At 43.1% G+C, this 21,207-nt stretch overlaps 1 protein-coding gene across 1 annotated transcript; it reads right to left on the bottom strand.

Annotated features, from left to right (window-relative positions):
• Positions 1-1,956: 1,956 nt before the first annotated feature.
• THBS1 (thrombospondin 1) lies at positions 1,957-17,825 on the bottom strand. Its single transcript, XM_032110889.1, has 22 exons — positions 17,685-17,825; positions 17,427-17,521; positions 16,110-16,687; positions 15,553-15,628; positions 15,109-15,305; positions 14,809-14,934; positions 13,192-13,285; positions 12,668-12,841; positions 12,113-12,289; positions 11,618-11,791; positions 11,317-11,444; positions 11,047-11,199; positions 10,359-10,577; positions 9,747-9,854; positions 9,202-9,361; positions 8,699-8,817; positions 6,824-7,058; positions 6,214-6,441; positions 5,741-6,012; positions 5,183-5,280; positions 4,934-5,073; positions 1,957-4,295 (listed from the first exon to the last, which is right to left on the bottom strand). Exons 2-22 carry the CDS (start codon positions 17,494-17,496, stop codon positions 4,288-4,290), a joined length of 3,534 nt encoding a protein of 1,177 aa, XP_031966780.1. The 5' UTR covers positions 17,497-17,521; positions 17,685-17,825; the 3' UTR covers positions 1,957-4,287.
• Positions 17,826-21,207: the final 3,382 nt, after the last annotated feature.

Below are 21,207 nucleotides of genomic sequence, written 5' to 3'. Positions count from 1 at the left end.
TCATTACTCTGCTTCATGCAGATAAATATCTGTATAACTTTATGCACCTGTGTTTTCTCTTTTGAAAAGATGAGAAATAAGAACTAGAACTCGCCTTGTGGATACTTTAAGATGCTTACTTCTGCAATCTCAACAATCTTTCCAAAATTAATTTATTGAAAATCTACTAATTATTGTGGACTTCCCTGCAAAAATCATGCCAATATCACTAAAAAATGCACTGTTGTCATTAAGATGCAGATCTTTCTACACTTATCTCAGTCTTTATCTCCATAGCTTATGAATACCTACAGGTTAAACTACTACACCTGTTGAATATAGGTTTGATGCAGATGACCACTTTAAAACTTAAGGTGCTGCATTAGCATGGGCTCTGAGAAGAGCGTGTTGTGGAAGAAAAACATAGTGTTCTCTACAGTAGCATGAAATTAAAATATTACTTATGCAAAAATAGTTGGCCCATACCAAGTAACACTAGAAGTGGCATGCATTGGTTGGTACACCTACGTGTTCCACCGATGAGCCTTCAGGGAGCTGGGAACAGCCAATTTCCCATAGGCTTCTCTGCCCTGTGTAGTGTGGCCATCTTCCATGTCCTTGCTGTTTAGTTGTTCTTAAGTAGTTGTGTCTTTGGACAAGGGCTAACTTACCTCGACTATAACTCCTTCTTGTGTCCTACTGTATGCACACCCACCAAGCAAAAAGAGGGGGGACTTAGTTAAGCTATGAGTTAACACAAAGCATATGGCTTGCCTTTTTTGTTCTAATGGCAAGAAAAGCTACATAAATGCATGTGATAAGTTAGCATGAAAGTTTGGCATGGCTCAGACAAGATCACTGGAATGGGCTGCCAAGGCTATCTTCCCCAGCAGCAGCAGCAGTTCTCTGTTTCAAACTTTCGGTTAAACTTACATATATCCATGTATAGATATGTTCAGATACAGATATATGTTCAGAAAACTGCTTGGCTTAAAGGTTATATCCTTTTTCCTGCAAGTAAATGAAGAGATTTCTCCAGTTTAGAACTGTCCTTGTTTTTTGTAGTTCTCAGTCTTCTCAGTGTCCTTGGGAGGCCTGAAGAGAGTTAGAGACCAAAAGTGCAGGACATATGATATTGCAGGCCCAGATAAGATCAGATGGGTTACACTGACAGTGCACTCCCACTATCCCCTCTCATTGCAGAGAAGTCAAGCAGACAAGCTTGGAACTGATGAGGGCAGAAATTCCTGGCCCCTTTTAACAGGCCAGGAGTTCTTTCTTTGCTCTCCTTGCTCTCAGGGAAAAAATTAAATATACAGGACTGCCCTCAAAAGTGTAATGACTTTGAGCAGGACTCTTCATCCTCAGAAAAAGGAGATGTAAAGAGTAATTTTCTGTAACTGCAGGACCCCCTAACTACACTTCTCAGGTAGGTATCTAGCATCTGCCTTTGCTAAGGGGTACACAGGACAAGCTGCTGCTGCAAGTAAATATCAAGGAACCAGTCTTAACTGTTCTTCATTTTAGCAGCAGGTTCTAGAAGTTGATTGAGTGCTCTGGCATGAGCTCTTTGATCATACTAGCAGTTTCAGTCTGGAGAGTCTAATGCACCTGCCCCTGCAAAGAACCAATATGCTGCCTCTTTTCATGTGAAAGGGCTGGCCTGGCTGGGGATGATTGCAGTCTCTCAAAAACTGTTTTGCCTTGTGGCTGCATCAAGGGCAGCACAGCTTAGGAGTCTTCGTGTGAAGCCTTCAGAACCAAATGCGCCAGCTGCCCGTGCTGTATAACTGCAGCAGTGCCTTCAGGCAGACCAGCTGTTAATGTAGGGTAACAGCTCAGGTGCACCCCCTTAGTGTAGTTGTAATGTAAAAAGTACAGAGAAAATCTTGCATTGAAGCCAAATTTGACACAAATAACACATCAGTGATCCAGAGATGTATTACAAAACATTAATAAAACCAGAGCACAAAGGTATAAATATAAATGTCCTTGGTGGTTTATTGTTCTTTGTATGTAAGAAGCTTTATTGTACAACTTACAAAACTTTAGAATGGAAAAATGGTTAAAAATGTTTACAAAAAAAGCATGGTCTTAGAAAATTATGCTAGCAAAAACATCGGGAGGAGGGAAGCAAAAAAATCTTCAGTGTGCAAACTTTTTATAAAAATAGAAATACTAACTCTACAGGTAGCATTTCATGATAAATTATTTAAATAGCCTATCTACACAATTATGTGATTAACTATTACAATGGCAATGAGAAAAATAATTTATAAAAATATAAGCAATGGTATACAAGATGACAGGAAAAAATATAATACAACATTAGAAATTGTATTTGACTTTTTTTTTTCCAATGCCATTTCCTTACTGGGAATACATTTTCTGCAAAGAAATTTTGACTATGTACAGCATTAACTTTTTAGTACTACAGTAGCTTTAAAGTTTGTTAGAGATTTGAACTCTGCTTACTCCAAAGGTTTTTCTCAGTCACACAACAATGAGGTAATATTTGTACGTAAAACTTTCACCATGTTCATTTCTTTTCGTTTTTTGAAAAGACAAGGCAATATTATAGGTATAAGGATGCTGCCCCTTCTGTTGGGGAAAACAGTCTTTTAATGTACATCGAGGCCTCTCCCTCTTTTGCAAGGAGCTCCTGAAATTGTCTAGTCTGTAATGAATTCCTTCTTTAGTAGCTGCACATCACTAGTTACAACACTCAGTGTGCAGTGGCCCAAAGAGCCCGTTAAATGGTTATTGAGGGCTGTCCTTGTGCCTCTCGCTGCAATCTCCTCAGGGCAGCTATCCTGGCTCTGGGTTAGGCCCACTGACCAGTGGTAAAGCATCACAGACATTTCCCAGCACTAGAGAACACTAAGATGGTGAATGGCATTCCCTCACCTCTAGTGCAATGGATGGGACAGAAACTGCTACCATCTAAAGAGACTTGAATTTTAGCACTGCAGAACAGTTGCCTGCCAGGCTACCAAGTGCCTTGCACAAAGAAAGGAAAAGCCAACATTGAGCTCAGACTGAGAAAAACAAACATCCCATTGTCCACACCCTCACTTTTCCTTGCGCCTCAAAGCCTTTATGGGAAAACTGCTCTTTGTAACAAATACATCACCACTACCTGCTCCAGACAAGATTTTTTTTCTCAACTAAACCCTCTCTAGTTTCAGTATAGAACAGAGATAATAAATAATCTGTATTTACAATCTTACAGTCATGAAGACTTGTAACAATGATTAGGTGGATAGTCTTGACGCATTTCTTGTTTTAATCAATAATCCCTCAGTCCTTATAACATCAAGAATAGGCAAAAATAAATATTTTACAATTTTATCTACAGGCCCCTTTTCCTCCCCTCTAAAGAAGCGAGGGGTTTAAAACATCTATGGCATGTAGAAAAGGAATGTTTTCATTACATTATTTTTGTGCCTCTTTAACCATAAAAAGTGAAGCATGTGCTAGTCTCCTGAAGGACCAGCTGAGATGGTGGTGCTTTCTGGCACCATAGCTGAAAGAACACATTTAAAGATAAGCAAGACCTGCATCTAAATCAGGAAAAAACAGAATCTAATTGTAAATCCCAGTTCTCCCAAAGCTGGTGTGATCCAGTGTACCAGTTTTTATCCTCTTTCCCGCCTCCCATGACAGAAATCAGTTTTAGGATATCTGTTTTGTCCTGTATACAGCAGCTGATCTAGCTTACCACAAACAGAGTAAGGCTATGTTTTCATCTGAAAGGTATGACATAGAAAACAATAATTTCTCCAAGTTAAATGGATGTAAACCGAAGTAGCACAGCCTTCCTTAAAAAAAATTCTCTACCCCATTAAGAAAAAAGAAAGACCTAGAGTTCCCCCTCCCACCCAAACCCCTTTTCCCCACACAAGGTCTTCAGTTTAAGTAGTCCACAGCACATCCAAAGATGTTCTTTTTACAAAATGCTACTCCATGGGACCTCCAGTTAGAGAGGCAGTGACACTGCACTGTGATAAACAGCAAACAAATATCTTTCCTACTGAAAGAAGAGTGCTTGTTCAGTGACAACAATTCTCATTTGCAAGACATGTTTGTTTCCTTCCACTTCAGCAGAGGTCAGATACCAAGTATGTTCTCACTTTCATTCTCTCAAAAGCATTCTCTTGAGGCAGGTCATGTGTTTTGAGTCCACACTTACGCAGAAAGAAGAAAGGAAGGAATAATATAATGGTCCCAGGATTTGTAAGGCTAAATGTTTCAGAAGGTGCAATTACCAGCATTTTTAAATTGTCTCTGAATCCAACAACCTTGTGATTATGGATCTGTGAAAAAAGAAAAGATATATTTAAATATTTCTGTGTATTATGCATGATTATGTCCAAGTCATTAATGCCTAGGGACATTTGTAAAGAAAACTGAAAGTGTACTTTCATTTAGGTACTTCCTTAAGCTAGACTTCAGAATCTAATCTATGTAACCATTACATAACGAAGTCACAATTTCAGAAGACTAGGACAGCTGGAACTACTTGTACACGCTTACCTCCACTGAACTTCAAGACTGCAATATATGGACAACCTTCTACTTTGCTTACTTTTAAGCAAATCAGTTTTTTACTTACTAAAGTCAGTATTTTGCATTTCTGCCTTAGATTTTGTCAGATGTTTTCATTCATTCTAGTCAGCACTTTAAAGGAGATTCAAGATGTACTTAATTTCTGGAACTCAATGGATTCCTGATACTTTGAAATAACACAATAGAAATATACTTAGATTTTATACATTTAAATTTTTGACTATGAAGAATTTATTGAGAAGGTGTCCTGTTTCTGCCTGCAGAACTTGTTTGAGACTGAACCATGAAAGATCACAGCCAAACTTTCCCTCTTGGCTCTTACATCTGGAGCTTTCTTGAACCAATTCACTTACATAGGATCTCTTAAATGCAATGTCATCCTTACCTCTGCATTCATATTTAAGGTCTGAGAAGAACACCATTTCTTGAGAGAAGACAAATAATCCTAGCCGACCACCAGCATAGGTTTTATCATAGATTGGTCCTGAGTCTGCCATGATTTTCTTCCCTTCGTACATTACAACCCTACAAGAGACAACAGCTCAGCCATCTTTGACAAGGTCCTATGAGGTTAATCTTCACAGACATCCATTTTCCCTGTGACATTTACTTCAGATAGAAGGATGATGCTCACCTGATGTAGCCAGTCTTTGGTCTATGGCTAAGTCGCCATCTGTATGCAGTGAAGTCTTTCCAGCCTATGTGACGAGGATCATGCCACAAAGTTCTCACCTACAACAGAATATTTTTTTATTAACCAAAGGCCAGAGATAACACAGCAGTTATTTTGACATGAAGGTGCCTTACTTTTAAAGGCTGCAAGTAAGTAATTAGGCTCTGTAATAGGATCTTTTGAAATCAACTGCATTTAAATTTACTTCTAAAAATGTAAATTGGAAGCTACAGCACAGTTACAGAAACAATTGATTCACTACTGCTGGAAAGCCTGTCTGCAGCAAGCAATCCTGTTAATTGTTTACAGTATTTTGCATGATTAGGAAAAATTACAGTTATTGGTCTTTGCCAAGAAGCCTACATGATCAGCATGTGTGAGCCCCCTCTAAGTGTCTAAGTTGCTGGAAGAACAGCCTGCCTTACTCAGAAGAGTATGTTATTACACTGGAGTACTCATGTTATCATGTTAAGAGTACTTCAGCATGTAGTAAGCACTCTTCTGTGTGGCCACTCTTACCTGGCCAGGAGTGTTTCCTGTGTGCCACAGAGCATTACGAAGGTGTTCTCCTGGACCAGTGGTGGAATTCACAACTTTGATGGAGAGACCTGAATATCCTTGAGCTTTGGTTGGTGTGGAGTCCCAGTAAGACTGGGTGATCTGCTTCCACATGACAACATAGAAACGACTGCTAGATTGGTAGCCAAATACAAAGCCAGCATAATCATCATCCCTTTCTGTATTGATAAAGAAGGTACCACTGAAGTCCACGGCATTGAATTCATCAAAACCTATGGGGAGATTAAAGGATAAAGTTTTAGGTGCTACATTTTTGCAATTCTTAAAAAACTCCTTAATACTTTCTCAGGTTCTCTTCCTCTTCCCCACCCCAACTAAAAAAAACAACCAAGCAACCCCCTGCCCCTCCCTCCCAACAAACAAAAAACTCAAACAACCCCAAACAACAGTGCCTATTAAATTTTTCCCCTTACCGACTGCAAGGCCGGGGTCACAGTTGACTGTCTGAACCAGTTCTTTACCCTGGTGACGAACAACCCAGTTTGGATCATTTTGGGATGTTCCCTTGGGATCCAGGGGAATCATCTGAAATCTTCGGAAATCAGTCTCACTAATTTCCACATTTTCAGGGCAGATATCATCAATGTCTGGCACACTGTCTTGGTCAAAATCATCTTTGCAAGCATCTCCACGTCCATCACCTGTAGAATAAAAAGTAATTTTACCATTATGTCACCACCATTGTTTGCTTCTGAGCCTTACAGCTTGAGAGTTGAAGTCTGAATTGCAGATCTCTGACTGCCCAGGTACTTGGCAGACACATGACAGAAGCCACAACAGCTACTGTATAAATGCCCCTTCACTCCAGCCTGATAGTGACTTAGGAGAAAGTTGGATATGTGGTCATTTTTACATCAGTCTTTACCCTGAGAAGCACTGTAACAACATTCAGTTTTTTTCTGGTAAAGACATTCGGGTTTTTTGTTACTTAGTTTTGTCCAACATTAAATAGTATGAAAAAAAAATAGCATAAAACTATTGGAAGATACTCTTAAAATGTTATTATGATACTGGCTATCTTACCATCAGAATCAGCTTGATCTGGGTTGGCAACCAATCTGCAGTTATCTTTGTCATCAGGGATACCATCATTGTCATCATCATGGTCACAGGCATCACCTTTTCCATCCTTATCATGGTCAGCTTGATTGGCATTGGGCACATAGGGGCAGTTATCGAGGTTATTTTGATGGCCATCTTCATCTATGTCCTGGTTGTTGTCACACTGATCACCTATGCGATCAGAATCACTGTCTTCCTATCAGAGGAGAAAAATATAACATTTTAAAAAGCCACCCAAAGAAGGCTAAGATAGGAGTCTCTGAAATAGGAGTCTTAATACGTAGAATTAATTGGGATTTCTGCTTGCTTTATCAAGAGCTAAGATGGATATAGTGAGTGGTTTAACACACACTTAAAACTGCCTGTGCTAACTGGTTTTATGCTACTTTAGTCTTGTTGTGGTTTCAGTTTGAATCCACAGCATCAGAAAGCAGTGTGATCATCAGCTATCTTGTGCCTTTGCCACATGCCTCTTCTGTCACTAATCTACCATATTGGAAACAGGGTACTTTATGTCCTACCTTCCCTGGCAGCAAGGGGGTTTCAAGGGCCAAATCAGGGTTGGACTACTCTGTACCTATCAGTAGAGACTAACATTAAAACAGTCTACCAACTCTTGGTATTACAGCTTCTACACCACAGCATAACTTTCTCTATCATAAAAGCCTCTAATGCTCTTCATGCCCCTTGATTCATCAGTCAAGACAATGGTTCCCATAGTGGTCACAGACTGCATTAACTAACTAGGGCACTTGCTGATCACAGATTTTAGCCAGTCATTTGCTTAATCAGCTGCTGAACTAAGACAAACAATCCCATCATCCCTGAGACTGCCTCATGTTGAGTCTGGTAGTCTTGTTAACACAGGTGGATGACCCTGGTGCAGACACAAGGCATACCATACACTGTTGGATTAGCTACTAACTCTGGTACTTGAAATCTAGTATCTCCACTTCTAGAACTTGATTGGGATAGTGTTTGGAAAGCCATTAGTCTTATATTAAGATTTCAAAGTCATAAGAGAAAGATCTTCCTGAAAGGAGCTGCCTCAAAGAATCTTCAGGTGATTCCCTCCCTCAAGTGGGGAAATAGTAAAGCAAGTGACAATGACTAAGAAATTTTGTATTATCTGTTTAAACCCTTCAAGTAACACTGCTTTTAGGCTACATGGCCACACTACACTACACTACATTCCACTGATTTGCAACAGCTTTTCTAACCCTTCAAACATTCCAGATATGTCCCTGAAGCTATTAAACTTACAGTCTTTTAATTGACAGGATGTCACAGGCTTTATCTACTTCTGCCTTCGATTTTTGAATCAGTAAGTTGTCTGAGAGTCTGGATCCCCCTAGATTTTTATGCAGATGAATTTTAGAAGTGTCAGAATATGCCTTTTTCTTAGGGAAAAGCAACTTGTGCTGCCTTCCACTTACTGGAAGTAGAAGTTATCTTCTGAAATGCAGTTGGCTTCAAGCTTAGGGACAAAGTTTAAAGAATGACTTTGTGTTGTTCCACTACCCAGATTTTACACAATATTCCCAAAGTATTTAATATTCTCAGTGTGAGGATCACCACAACTGACAAACCTAAGAAATGTTTAGGAAACAAGTAGTCTCACAGATCTTCACTACAGCTACTTTTCAGAAAATACCTACCAGCTGTTCAAACTCTGAGAGCATGTTATTGGATAAAGGCACCATTGGGGAAAGTAGTAAGAATGATTTGTGACAAGTCAAATTTCAGGTGTAACTTGTTCAAATATTTTCTACAACACACAACATACTACATTTTTTAGCCCACCAGTCCTCTACTTACACAATTCAAATCCCTTACCTGGTCAGGGTTGTGTTCCAGTGGACAGTTATCACACTGATCTCCAACACCATCCAAGTCTGTATCCCTCTGGTCTACATTGTAGACATACTGGCAGTTGTCCCTTTCATTAAGCACCCCTGTAAAAGTTCATGAATGAAAGTCAGACATCTAAATTCTGCAAAGGACTGGATAAAGCCACCACACACTTCTTGATACATTTTTTAAAGCATTTTGAGCAGCATTTAAAAGCCTTGAATGATGACTCATCAACAGCTCTGCCACACACTTCTGCTCCTACTGCCTTGTGAGAGTGGAGCTAGAGCTGAACTGTGGCAAAGTGTATATATTCCAAAGGGAATTTCCATTAGCCCTAACTGTTCCTTCAGTAACCTTCACGTCCTGAAACCACCACAAGAGAACTTCTGTGTGTTCAGGGATGAAATTTTGGTACGAAATCAGAATTACGTTGGATTAATGGCTGATTAGAAGACCATATAAAGGAATGATTAGAGGCCACCTACCATCTCCATCAATATCTATTGCACATGCATCTCCTTCTCCATTGTTGTCAGTGTCAGTTTGATCAGGGTTGTGATTGTAGGGACAGTTGTCGCAGCGGTCACCAACATCATCCCTGTCGTAGTCATACTGCTGTGGGTTGTAGATGAATGGACAGTTGTCCTGCAAAAGCAAGAAAAGTCAAGTTTTCAAAACAGTCAAATTAAAGCTCTAACAAGATTCTGCTTGTGCTTGTACTGCTATATGAAAGAAGAAATGAAAGGTGGGGAAATAGTTAAAACTCAAATGCTACTATCTCAAAACACCCTGTTGCTGGCATGAGTGTATGAATGGCTGATTGAAAAAGGAAAACTCACTTCCCAAGTTTAAACAGCTGCAGAAGGTTTGTCTGCATAGTTATGCATATCTAAGGTTTCCAGGATAGCTGTCAGTGCCAGCAATTTCCTATGGTCCTCTTTTAAGATTAAGGTTAGAAGCTAGACCCCAGCTTTAGGAAGGGGAATGGGAAAGCCACATACTCAAAGGCTAATCTTTTCTGTTTTCTTACCCGGTCATCAGGAATGCCATCATCATCATCATCATTGTCACAGGCATCACCAATCCCATCCTTATCATAGTCTTCCTGCCCTGAGTTAGGCAGATTAGGGCAGTTATCCTAGAAAGGAGGAAGTACACAGAGGTGTTCAGTTCTGGTATGATTACAATATGGATTTGAGCAGGTAAAATCTAATCATTAGGCAAAATCATAACACCTCAACCAGGCAGGAGTTGCCTTACTGTAATTCTCTCCATTTAATCTAGTGATTACAGTAATAAGTCTTAGAAAGCCACAGTTAAATAATTTTTAAAATAAAGGCTGGTTTGCTTTTGAGAATCTTACCCTGCTTTTCTTCCCCTGGAGACAGCTATCTGTCAGAGCAAAGCTGATACAGGTATGGCCTAAACTAGAATCTTCCCAGAACATCTACAATGATCTGGCTTAATTTTTTCCCATATCACAGGAATATATAAAGCAATACAGCAACAGCAAGATCCTCCTAGCAATGCCTTGACAAGAGTATCCCTAAACCTCCTCTATCTCTAGAAGGTTATTTGCAGAGAGAATATTTTAATAGCTTAGGCTGTTATAATGGTAGATGGTAAAAGAGGATAAACTTACTTTTTTACAGTGGTAAGTGGCATTGGCAACACAAACCAGGTTCTCATTTGGCCATCCATCTAAGTCAGTGTCTTCTCCACAGATTATACCATTGCCAGCATAGCCTGGTTTACATTCACAGCGATACATGGGGTCACTGAAGTGGCCAAGGTAATTGCATTTGGCATTCTTGTTGCAATCATGTGTTCCATCTGTGCATGGGTTACGTGGCTTGCAGACCTAGAAGACCACACAGAAATTAAACCCACTGAAAACATTTTTTCATCCCTCACTTTTTCCCCAGAGATTCAAAAAATCCTAATCAATCAGGAAAAAAAGAAGCTTCATACATGGCTTTCTTCCAGTCCTCAACTCCAGTACCAATCTTTGCACTAATTATTTTTCTTGTTCAAACCTTCTGTATTATCAAATGGAACCAAGCACTAAGATATCGCTGAGGCACATACTGTTGTATCATTAGTGAATACTGATTTACTCCTAAAATTATGTGTAAACTCTGAATCCTCCATGGCTGATATTTAAAACTCATTTTGATCTCCAAAAGAAATTGGTTAATGCTTCTTCTCACAGAAGATGGTGTTTTATTAAATGCTCCAAGTCCTTTTTGCCTAAAACACATAGGTGTTTTCTGTTTTTTAGAAACTTCGTGAGATTTCGTAACCCAGGACAATTCTCAAATTGACAATACCTGTTTGTTACTCATGGCATCCTCAACACTGCGGCCAAAGGGCTGTGTTCCAGTGAAACGTGGTGGACAAGGCAGACAGTTGTACCCAGGTTCAGTATTCTCACACCTGTGCACTCCATTGAAGACAAAGCAGGCATCAGGAACCTCTCTGCACTGAAAGAATTGTTTGAGATAAAGGAGAACAACAGTTAGCATTATAAAACAGTGATTCCATTCTCCCTTCCTGTTTTCTTTCATTCCCTTTCAAGGAGCAAACTATAGTCTTCTTACCTCATCAATATCTTGGCAGTGAATACCATCACCATGGTAGCCAGCAGGACAGGCACCACACTTCCAGGAACCATCAGGGGCGCTGGTACATGTAGCCCCCGCAAAGCAGGGATTAGACAGACACCCATCTGTGAAACAAGTGAGAAAGTGTTAGATAAAGGATGCTTACCATGCTGCTACAGTACTGTATTTGGCTGATATCATGGTTTAAAATTCTAGCCCTTGAGGTTTACGGACTTTACACTGGTATTTTCAAGATTGTCAACAACCTTCAGATGTTTATGGGAAAATGGATGCTCACCAATCGGACAGTCCTGTTTGTTGCAGACCTGAGTCCCTCTAGCTTCACCTACGCAAGTCTTCCCACCATACTGAGGCTCGGGATTATTGCAGAGACGGCTACGTTTCTGAAGTCCTCCTCCACATGTCACTGTGCAAGCATCCCATGGAGACCATGGTCCCCAGTTGCCATTAACTAAAGGGAGAAGAAGTTGGAAGACATGTATAGCTTTAAATTCAGTGCTACAACAAGTTTCTACCTGACTTAGGACTATTACTTTTGTAGTGAGAGCACTTGGGGCATTGTTCTGACATAAATCACAGAATTAATGGACTCGATTAAAGAGGCATAAAGAAGAGGCATAAAAATAGTTTCATCTGAAACTAACTTGTGAGGTTTTACGTAGCCCACCTCTAAGTTTAAAGAGAGAATACTACTAGAACAAGTTTATTTAGTAACTACTCAGGAAGTTCACCATTATTTACCAACTACTAGTTACCACCACGACACACTTACTTGGGCAAGGATCTTTCTGACAGGCTTTGTTTTCTCTTGCTTCACCCTCACAAGGTTTGCCATTCAGCTGTGGTACTGGAGAGTTGCAGAGACGAATTCTAGTGATGATGCCCGTGCCACAAGTGACAGAACATGATGACCATGGGGACCAGTGACTCCAGCCACCATCCTGTTTAACTACAAGAGAGATTTCTGTTATTCATAGTTTCTGAAGACTTCAGCTGTACAGCACCTAGGACATAGCCAGTACCAGGACTGTACCAAAGACTCCATGTGTAATGGATAGCCTCCTCACTGTCACAGATCAAGTTTTGCAACTAGAGAGATTTCATACTTAAACTGGCATCAAATTTTGTCCTGGGAGCAGTGCCCAAACATGCCTGTTTACTGCATTAACTCTCTGCTCCTCTCTACCTGATTAATACAAGTCCTTAAAAAGCTAGAAGCCATGGATCCATGCCAGTGACAGAGCTACATGGTAATCTTTGCTTTCAACATTTAGCCAATAAATGCAGCCTCTGTTTTACTACCAGCATGACCAGATTAAGTACTTACATCTCTTATCACACTCTTGAAGGTGGCAAGTCCGAGTCTGTACAGAGGAGCCTTCACAGCGGTTATTGAGACTGTCACAGGAACGCCCTCTCTGCTGAATCCCGTTACCACAGGTCACAGAACATGAGGTCCACTCAGACCAAGGAGACCATCCATCATCTGCATAGTCGCTAGCTGCAGAGGGATACAGTTCTGAATAAGACTCCAGGTACATGATTTTCCATAGCTTTTCTCCCACCCCTCTCTCAGCGAAAAGGACACAACTGTCCTCAGAGGCCACATGCATCTTCCTTTCTTGTATGAGATAAAGGCCATGAACTCAAACACGTCAGTATATTGCATATTGTAGAAAATATTTGAACATGTATCATGTAAGTGATTAGCCTCAAAGAGGCATCAGATTAACCTTACTTCAGTAGTGCAAGGTTTCCCTTGGATATCCAGTTCTGGTATATTGCAGAGCAGCATGTGTCTAGTTAGATGTGGCCAACTGCTATAGAACTGTGAAAATATTCAGTACTTACGCCAGCACCGAGGGCAGCACTCGCCATCAGGCACGGTGGCATTGGAACAAGGCATGAGAGGACAGGACACTTTCCGGCATATGGTGGCAGAGTTCTATAAAGAGTTGTGAGAATTACAGTTACCAAGTGGAATATAAACAATATCTGGAGTCTGGGTAAATAATAGAGACCTTTTCTGCAGAACTTTAAGATTCAATAGCATATCTAAAGCAGAGACCCTTGTATTTAGAGCGAATACAACCCAAGGGGTAGTCACAGGTATTTTCAGTCAAACTTCATCTTGTTTCCATTCTCACCCATTACTTTTTAGTCAAAAGCAGAAATATTTTGGTTCTGGTGAAGTTTTATCAAGAGTAGCTAGCAGATGCTGGCTAGAGTAAATGACTATTATGTGATACTCAAAGTATAAGGTCAGATTTCAAAGAAATGAAACAATGAGAAGTCAACTTTCTTTTCAGTTAATATGGATTTAAGATGATTATATGGTAAAGATAAAATGAGTTTAGTGGACTCTGCTCAAGAGCCATGAAATCTACAACTTATACTTAGAGGTTTTTGATCTGTAAGCCAAACAGGCAGGGTAAGAACACCCACCTCCAATCTCAATAAGATCTAAAGGGCAGTCTGTAGTTTTGCTTCTTGAAGGTAGCAGCTTGGTCAGAAGAATGCTCTCATGATTACTATTTTAATCTCACCAAGCAAATTACTAGATTAAGGCAATTACAGCTAACATTGAGTAAGAAGGATGGTAGGAACGAGGCGAATGCAGAAGTCAAAGTATCATTTGCTGAGTACAAGACAAAAGATGTAGAGAGCTAAAGAAGCAGATGCAGAATTTGAGTTGCCTTGTATTGCACATACAGAAATACTCAGCTTTTAGTTTCTAGAGAGTGGCATGCTTAGAGTTAACCCACTCTTTGGTAGATTGGTACCGCAAAATGCTTTTGCTAAAGTATACTTAAATGGAACAAGCAAATAGTTTAAAGAAACCCTGAAACTGTATGTTTTGTGTATATTTACAACAGGCAGCAGAAGTGAAACACAAAACATAAGTATCTTGCCAGGTGATCCAGGGATTTAAACAGCTAAACTGAAATCCGAAAGGGATTGCTGTTCCATATAATCTGTAAAAGCTAACAGGACACACCTACAAGCATTTCCTAGGGAAAGAAGAACACCACAAGTTTAAGAGCTTCTACTGAGTACCAGAATGTCTTCTCCTACTAGGTCAGCAGGAGGTTCAGTGAGGACAGAAGGTCGATCTAGCAAAGCTGATAGTACTATATGTTTGTTCTATTGATGCTGAGTTTTAGTTTACTGATGGACTTATGTAAAGAATACAGGCATTCCCCAAATTAAGGAACTACAAGTGTTAATAGGTATATCACAGTGATGTTTCGTATAATTTTCTAGAATACAGCTGTTGAGACAAGGTATGGAAGCTGCCCACATACCAGAGATCTAGTAGAATGAAATAAACTGAGTAACTCTATGGCTTCTCTAGTATGCCCAGTTCTGTGTATGATTCAATCTAACAAACAATGCTGTTTAGAAATATCTGTTAATTCCAACTTACGAATTTATATTCGGGTGATTTGTGAATGTGAGGAATCTTACCTGGCAAGTACATTCAGTGCAGCTGTCAATAGTCCACTCCTCTTTATTTTTGTGCAAGATTCCATTATGAATGCATGCCCCAGGAGTGATCTGGACTACTTTGGCAATGATTTCATTTTCTTCAGTCTTGGGGGTGAGAAGCAAAAAGAAGATATTTACAATCTAATACGGAAATACCCTTTTCCACAAAAGTCAAAGTGAATTTATTGCTGTTTACACAAGCTCTCAAAACTCAGGTTATAATTAATTCACTAAGTGCTAGCTAATGAAAGGTACCACGAAGTTATAACCAACACTCACCACTTTGCGAACTCTGTCTTGAAGTGTTGTGACCATGGACCGCAGCCCTTGCAGTTCCACAAACATATTTGTTAGTTCATCACAGGAAAATCCACAGACTGCTTGGATGTCCTTTGTTTTATGGCCAATGTAGTTAGTGCGGATAGCTGGGCTGGAACCATTGATGGGGTTGTCCAAAGTAATGATTGCACTAGTGGCTAAGAGAAATAACCAGACATAAAGTAAATGCATTTTATACCACATGCATTAATCATTCCAGGCTAACACCTGCTAAACAGCTGCCACCCAATTCATTAGGGTGCCTGCAGAAATATAATCTTATTTCTTATGCAATGTGGATTTGCATGTCAGCATACTTCTGACTTCTGTTTCAACTTGTCTTTCTAACGTAATGAGAAATCTTATTTTTAATAGGTCATTGGATGCAGAAGATTGTAAACTTACAGCTGGAGCAGCCTTTGTTCCGCAGGATAGTTTCCAGAGTTGTTCCAAAGACAAACCGCACATTCTGCAGCAGACCCTGTGGACAGAGGAAGAATTACAGCTACTTGCAGCAACTACAACAGAAAGAACCACTTGCATGGAGAGACTGAAGGTCATGTAAGATATTACAGAGTAATTTCATGACAGACAGACGGGAAAGTGAAACACATTGCTCTATTCTCCTTAATAAAAAAAGAGCCCCGCTTCCTAACAGTCTTATTCTTGAGCATAAGGACTTGGCAGCTCTCCAGGCAGGAAGGAAAAAACTCATGGATTTCTGAACCTCATATAAGAAGCTGAGCAATGAAGCTGCAACTACCTGTCTGGAAGCTTCAGTGCCTTCTTACTGCTGCAGAAAGTACCATCCCTGAAAATCTAATGCTTTACCCTTCAAACTCCATTAGTAAAGTTTAGTAGATTTAGAGGTCTTTGTCGCTCTTTAGGCTTGTTGAGTAGCTAATGCACCTTCAAAGCAGATGACTGACAATTCTAGGCAAAAACATAAGTGAAAGTCTTACCTGGAAGTTGTCATTGACTCCCCCTTTGGCAATACGGAGCCTGGCACTGCTGGCCAGGTCCCTAGTGAAGATGTTCTGGATGGGGATGTCCAGTTCAGCATTCTCCATTTTCTCACACCCCACATAGAGCTGAGCTCGGTCCTCCTGCACAAACAGGGTGATATTCTTCCAGTGTCCTGTAGCTAGCAAGACATCCTCTACTGACACTAACTGCTGCTTGCCATCACCAGAAAGGCTCAGGTCCAGGGAGCCTGCCTTGCCATTTGATACTAGACTGAAGACATGACCAGAGCCATCTTTCTGTTCCACGGAGAGCAGTGTGCCTCTGCTTTTCTTGGCTTGCCGAAGAGTGGCCAGGAGAATGAAGCCCTTCTCAGCATGGATGGCATCTAATAAGTCTTGGAACTTTGAGTCAGGGACAGCAGGGATGCGACTGGCATCTTCAATGCGGTAAGCAGGGCTGGAGGATTCTGGTCCCTTCACCAGGTACACCCCGGGGGCCCGGCGCCCAGCTCCCTTCCGCATGAAGCCAATGAGTTCAAAGAGATCGAAGACACTGTTATCATCACTCCTGGACTCTGCAGAGAGAGATCAGGACAAGCATCATGAGAAAAGGACAAGAAGAGGCTGAGTAGGTGCTTATCTCCCAGGATTGCTTAACATTTTGGCTCCTGGTGCACATCGTGCGAGGCACAGTGCCTCGCATCAGGGCACAGACAGTAGCTCCGATGGTGCGGCAGTCCCACCAGGAGCTGCTGTGCAGCAGTACATGTGCATTCTTGTACAGGAGCCAGTCGGCACAGGAGTGCCAGGTACCCGCTGACACACAAAGGTAGCAGCCATTCTGGCACCTCATTACACTCTAGCAGCGCAGAAATAGACAGCAAAGCCCAGACTGCAATATTCCTATGCTAGGACATGGCAAAGTGAGTTTGCTTAATCCAACTGAGTGACAGCAGCACAGTACCAGCTTCTCTATGGCACCAAGATGGCAGCCTACTACACCATTCCTTCTTCAGTCAGTTCCTACATCATGTTCCTCCTTTCCTCTGCTCAGTGCAGAGGTAGACAAGCTACACACTCAAGTGCTGGAGACTCTGCACTCCTGTTTCTGAAGGTTACACAAATTCCACACCGGAGAAAAGTTTCCTGTTCCCACCTAGCTGATGCTCAGGTTAAAACGTTTTTGTTCATTGAAAGCTTTGGAGCTCTTTACCACCGAGCACATCTTCATCTGCCTACACAGGCACCAAAGTGTTTTATTTTTGTTCCCCCCTTCCTTGATTGCCCCGGATATCAGCACAGAGCTGGTCTTACCTGCAGTGCGCTTGGTCTCTGAGCCGCCGAGCACGAGGAGAAGGAGGCAGAGAGCAGTCGCCGGTCCCATGGCAAAGGTCTGTCTCTGAATCAGTCTGGGGACACATACGAGGAAGGTCACCGCGCTGCCGTCGCACCCACGACCGGCGCCAGCGAGACTCCCGCAGGCAGGGAGGCTGCGCAGCGGGGACGGCGCAGGTGTCCCCGGCCGCCCTCGGACGGGACAGCGAGCGCAGCGGAAGCCGCTTCAGCACTTACCTGCGGGAAGAGCGATCCGGGCGGTCAGCGCCGGCCTCCGGCTACCGGCGACCAATATCCACGGGCGGTCCCGACTGTCCCGGCGCGGAAGGGCGAGCAGCTGGAGGCAGCTGTGGCGGCGCTGCCGGGACACTGCGGGCGCCGGCCGCCGCGCGCGGCTTTAAAGGGATGGCTCGCATTCCTGGGCGCACGGCGGGCCAATCGGCGGCGGCGGGGCAGGAAGCGGGAGGCGGGAGCCGGGTGGCTCCGGGGCCAGGGACAACTTTCCGCAGGGGCCGGGGGGCGGGGGCGGGCGCGCCCCGCGGGCCGGGGGAGCGGGCGGACGCGGAGCCGCTCCCGCCCGGCCGTGCCGCGAGGGGGCGCTGGGCCCTTGGGGCCTCCCGCCCGCGCCGCGGCCCCGCGCGCCGCTCGGCTCCCATCGCCTTCCCCGCCGGCAGCGGGAGCCGCGGCGAGGCCGCCGGGGGCCCTCGCTCCCCGAGCCGGCCGTGAACCCCGCCTGGCACCCGCTCCCGCCTGTCCCGCCGCCCGCTCGGCGTCCCGGCCCTGCCCTCCGGCCCCGGGACTCCCGGCCGCGCACACCGGCGCGGGGCGGGGGCGCTGGGGGCTCGTCCCGCCGCCGGCAGCTGGCGGGGCTCTGGAGGAGAGGTGCGCCCAGACGCCAGTGCCTCAGTGTGTCCTGAAGCGCTGGTCACAGCATCCTTCACTTAATTAACCCAATTCACTTAATGAGACCTTCTCTGCCTGCCCACTGGTTCCAATAAACAGCACACAGGACACTGGGTTCACTTAAGGGGAATAACGTGAATTCTCGTTAGCTCTTCCTGCCTGGCCTTGGAAGAGCCGGGCCCCGTGGGGGAAGAGAGGAGAGAGGACCTGCCGTCTCCTCCTTTCCACTCCACCTCTCCTTGTCACTGGAGAAAGGTGTGTGGGGATGACCCTCAAACAACCTGGCCTTAGGAATGAAATGATTGTAGCTGTACTGCAGCTGAGAATCTCCCATAGCAGCTTTGTTCAATGAACAAAATGACTAGCACTACTTCAGCTAATAATTTCCCACATAATATGAATTCCAGGTAATAGGAAATCTTCTAAAGGTTAAAAAGTAGGTTGCCTACATCTTGTCATATTCTGAATGACTAAAAGTGACTTGAGCGTGTGAAATGGCTTTGAAGTAATCGAATTCCAAAAATGGTTAATTCCTCTGCATTCCCCGGCCTTTGTATGCTTGGCATGTGCTCCTGTGGAAAGTAGAGTGTCAGTGAACGAGAAGGACCTAGTCAGGCGATTGCGTGTGTGGTGAGGGAAAATTGGAGTGAGCAGTGACTGAGTTGGACTCTGAACTGTGTAAAATGCATCAGACAATCTGACTGGCTAATGTATGAGGAAAAATTACTGCACTACAGATTATCCCAGGAAATGCTCTGGGAAATTCTTGACCCAAAGAATGAGATAGCTGCAGAATTGTGTATATCAGGGCAAAGCCAAAATTATTGTCTGCCCTTTTAACTTAGAAGATGGAGTATACCATCTGAAGTAGGCCTTTTTACTGTGCAGTGATTCGTAGAAGAGAAACCTCAAGCATCTCAAGATAAAAAACTGAGAGAGAAGAGAAATGATGGTAATGATGAGAGCCCTGTCATTAAAAAAAACCCAACAAGATCAGCAAGAGAGAGAGCAAGCAAGGTATATGGACTGCTCTAACCTGCACAGGTTTAACATTTTATGCTAGTTGAGATCATTTTTCTCCCTTCTCACAGTCAGTATTCTCAGCAGAAAGCTGAAGAGTACAATGAATGTGGTATCATATATCATGTCGTATCACAGAGTATTTTGCTTCTGTAAGTATAATGGTAAAGTACAAGAAAGAGCAGCTTATCTGTTCACTGTTTGCTGGGTAAGGAATTGGTTGGACAGTCACATCCAGTGGATAGTGGTTAAGGGCTCAGAGTCCTGATGGACATCAGTCCCTCAGGGGTCTGTACTGGGACCAGTTCTATTTAATGTCTTTCTCAATTACGTAGATAAAGGGATCAGCAAGTTGGCAGATGACACCAAGCTGAGTGGTGGAGTTGACACGTCTGAAGGATGGAATACCATCCAGTAGAGATCTGGACAAGCTTGGGAACAAGTCCATGGAAATCTCATGAGATTTAACAAGGCCAAGTGCAAGGTGCTTGTGCTGCACCCAGGTTGGCCAGCCCCCAGCATCAACACAGGCTGGGGATGAACACATCGAGAGCAGCCCTGCCCAGAAGGACTTGGGGGGCTGCTGGGTGAGAAGCTGGACACGACCCAGCCGTGTGCACTCCCAGCCCAGGGAGCCAGTGGTGTCCTGGGCTGCATCCAGAGCAGCGTGGGCAGCAGGGAGAGGGAGGGGATTCTGCCCCTCTGCTCTGCTCTGGTGAGACCCCACCTGCAGTGCTGCATCCAGCTCTGGGGTCCCAGCACAGGGAGGACATGGACCTTTTGGAGTGAGCCCAGAGGAGGACCACAAAGATTAAAGGGATGGAGCACCTCTCCTACAAGGAAAGGCTTAAAGAATTGGGATTGTTCCGCCTGTAGAAGGCTGTGGGTTGACTTTATTGCAGCCTTCCACTACCTGAAGGGAGCCTACAAGAGAGCTGGAGAGGAACTTTTTACAAGGACCTGTAGGGGTGGGAAAACAGGTAATGCCTTCACACTGAGAGGAGATTTAGATTAGCTACTAGGATGAAATTCTATTTTCCATCTCTGGAAGGCCAGGCTGGATGGGGCTCTGAGCAACCTGGTCTAGTGGAAGGTGCACCTGCCCATGACAGAGGGAACTTAAAGCAATACTGGAGTGTTTTGCCCACTACGCTTTCTCCATCTGATGGGAATCTGGTCCCTGGAAAGTGAAATGAGATTGTATTGAATAACATTAGGGCCTGCCCATGCCCCCTTCCCGGTTACTGTAAAAAAATTAACCCTGTCCTGGCTGAAACTAGGACAGTGGAACAGTGGCTAAAGTCAGATGAGAAGGATCTCACCATTTATGACTTTCTGTGGCAGGTCATCTCTCAGTGTTTATTGTCCTAACAGTAAGGAAGCTAATGCTTGGCTTCCAGGGGAGGTTGGAGGAGTGCAGATTTCAATGCAGGGCATAACCCTTCCCCTCTGGGGTGGAATCCAGGACGTTGCTGTTTGGCAAATCTGTGTCATGTGTATGAAAGAATCATTCTACATAATTTGGAGTAAAAAAATATGTTGGTGCATATGTTCTTGACAAGAATGCCTTGTTTATCGGTGTTCTTTTCTTGCAGGCTTATTCTGTGTGCTAATCACAGCTGTAATCTCTCTGCATGCACAAATCAGATTGGATATTTTTTGTCTTCGAAGTTCTTCCATCAAAATTAGACCTTCTTCCATACCAAATAAACTGTGGGAAGTTGCAGTGTCTGATTAACGGATCGCTAACTCATTGAGCTGAGCCCTTACCCCTTAAAAACCAGAAATGTTTTAATTTCTTCTAAATTGTAATGGGTGTGCAGCACATTTGTTTATT

The sequence above is a fragment of the Corvus moneduloides genome, chromosome 6, assembly GCF_009650955.1.
Source record: "Corvus moneduloides isolate bCorMon1 chromosome 6, bCorMon1.pri, whole genome shotgun sequence".
Classification (NCBI taxonomy): domain Eukaryota; kingdom Metazoa; phylum Chordata; class Aves; order Passeriformes; family Corvidae; genus Corvus; species Corvus moneduloides.
This window is presented reverse-complemented; position numbering and strand designations above follow the sequence as displayed.

Coding starts and splice junctions, on each gene's coding strand:
- THBS1 (XM_032110889.1), bottom strand. CDS start 17,496: ATGGGACCGGCGACTGCTCTCTGCCTCCTTCTCCTCGTGCTCGGCGGC. Junction 7,059..8,698: donor TGGAACACAACCCTGACCAG/GTAAGGGATTTG, acceptor CTCCTCTGATAG/GAAGACAGTGATTCTGATCG. Junction 5,074..5,182: donor CCAAAGACTGGCTACATCAG/GTGAGCATCATC, acceptor TGTCTCTTGTAG/GGTTGTAATGTACGAAGGGA.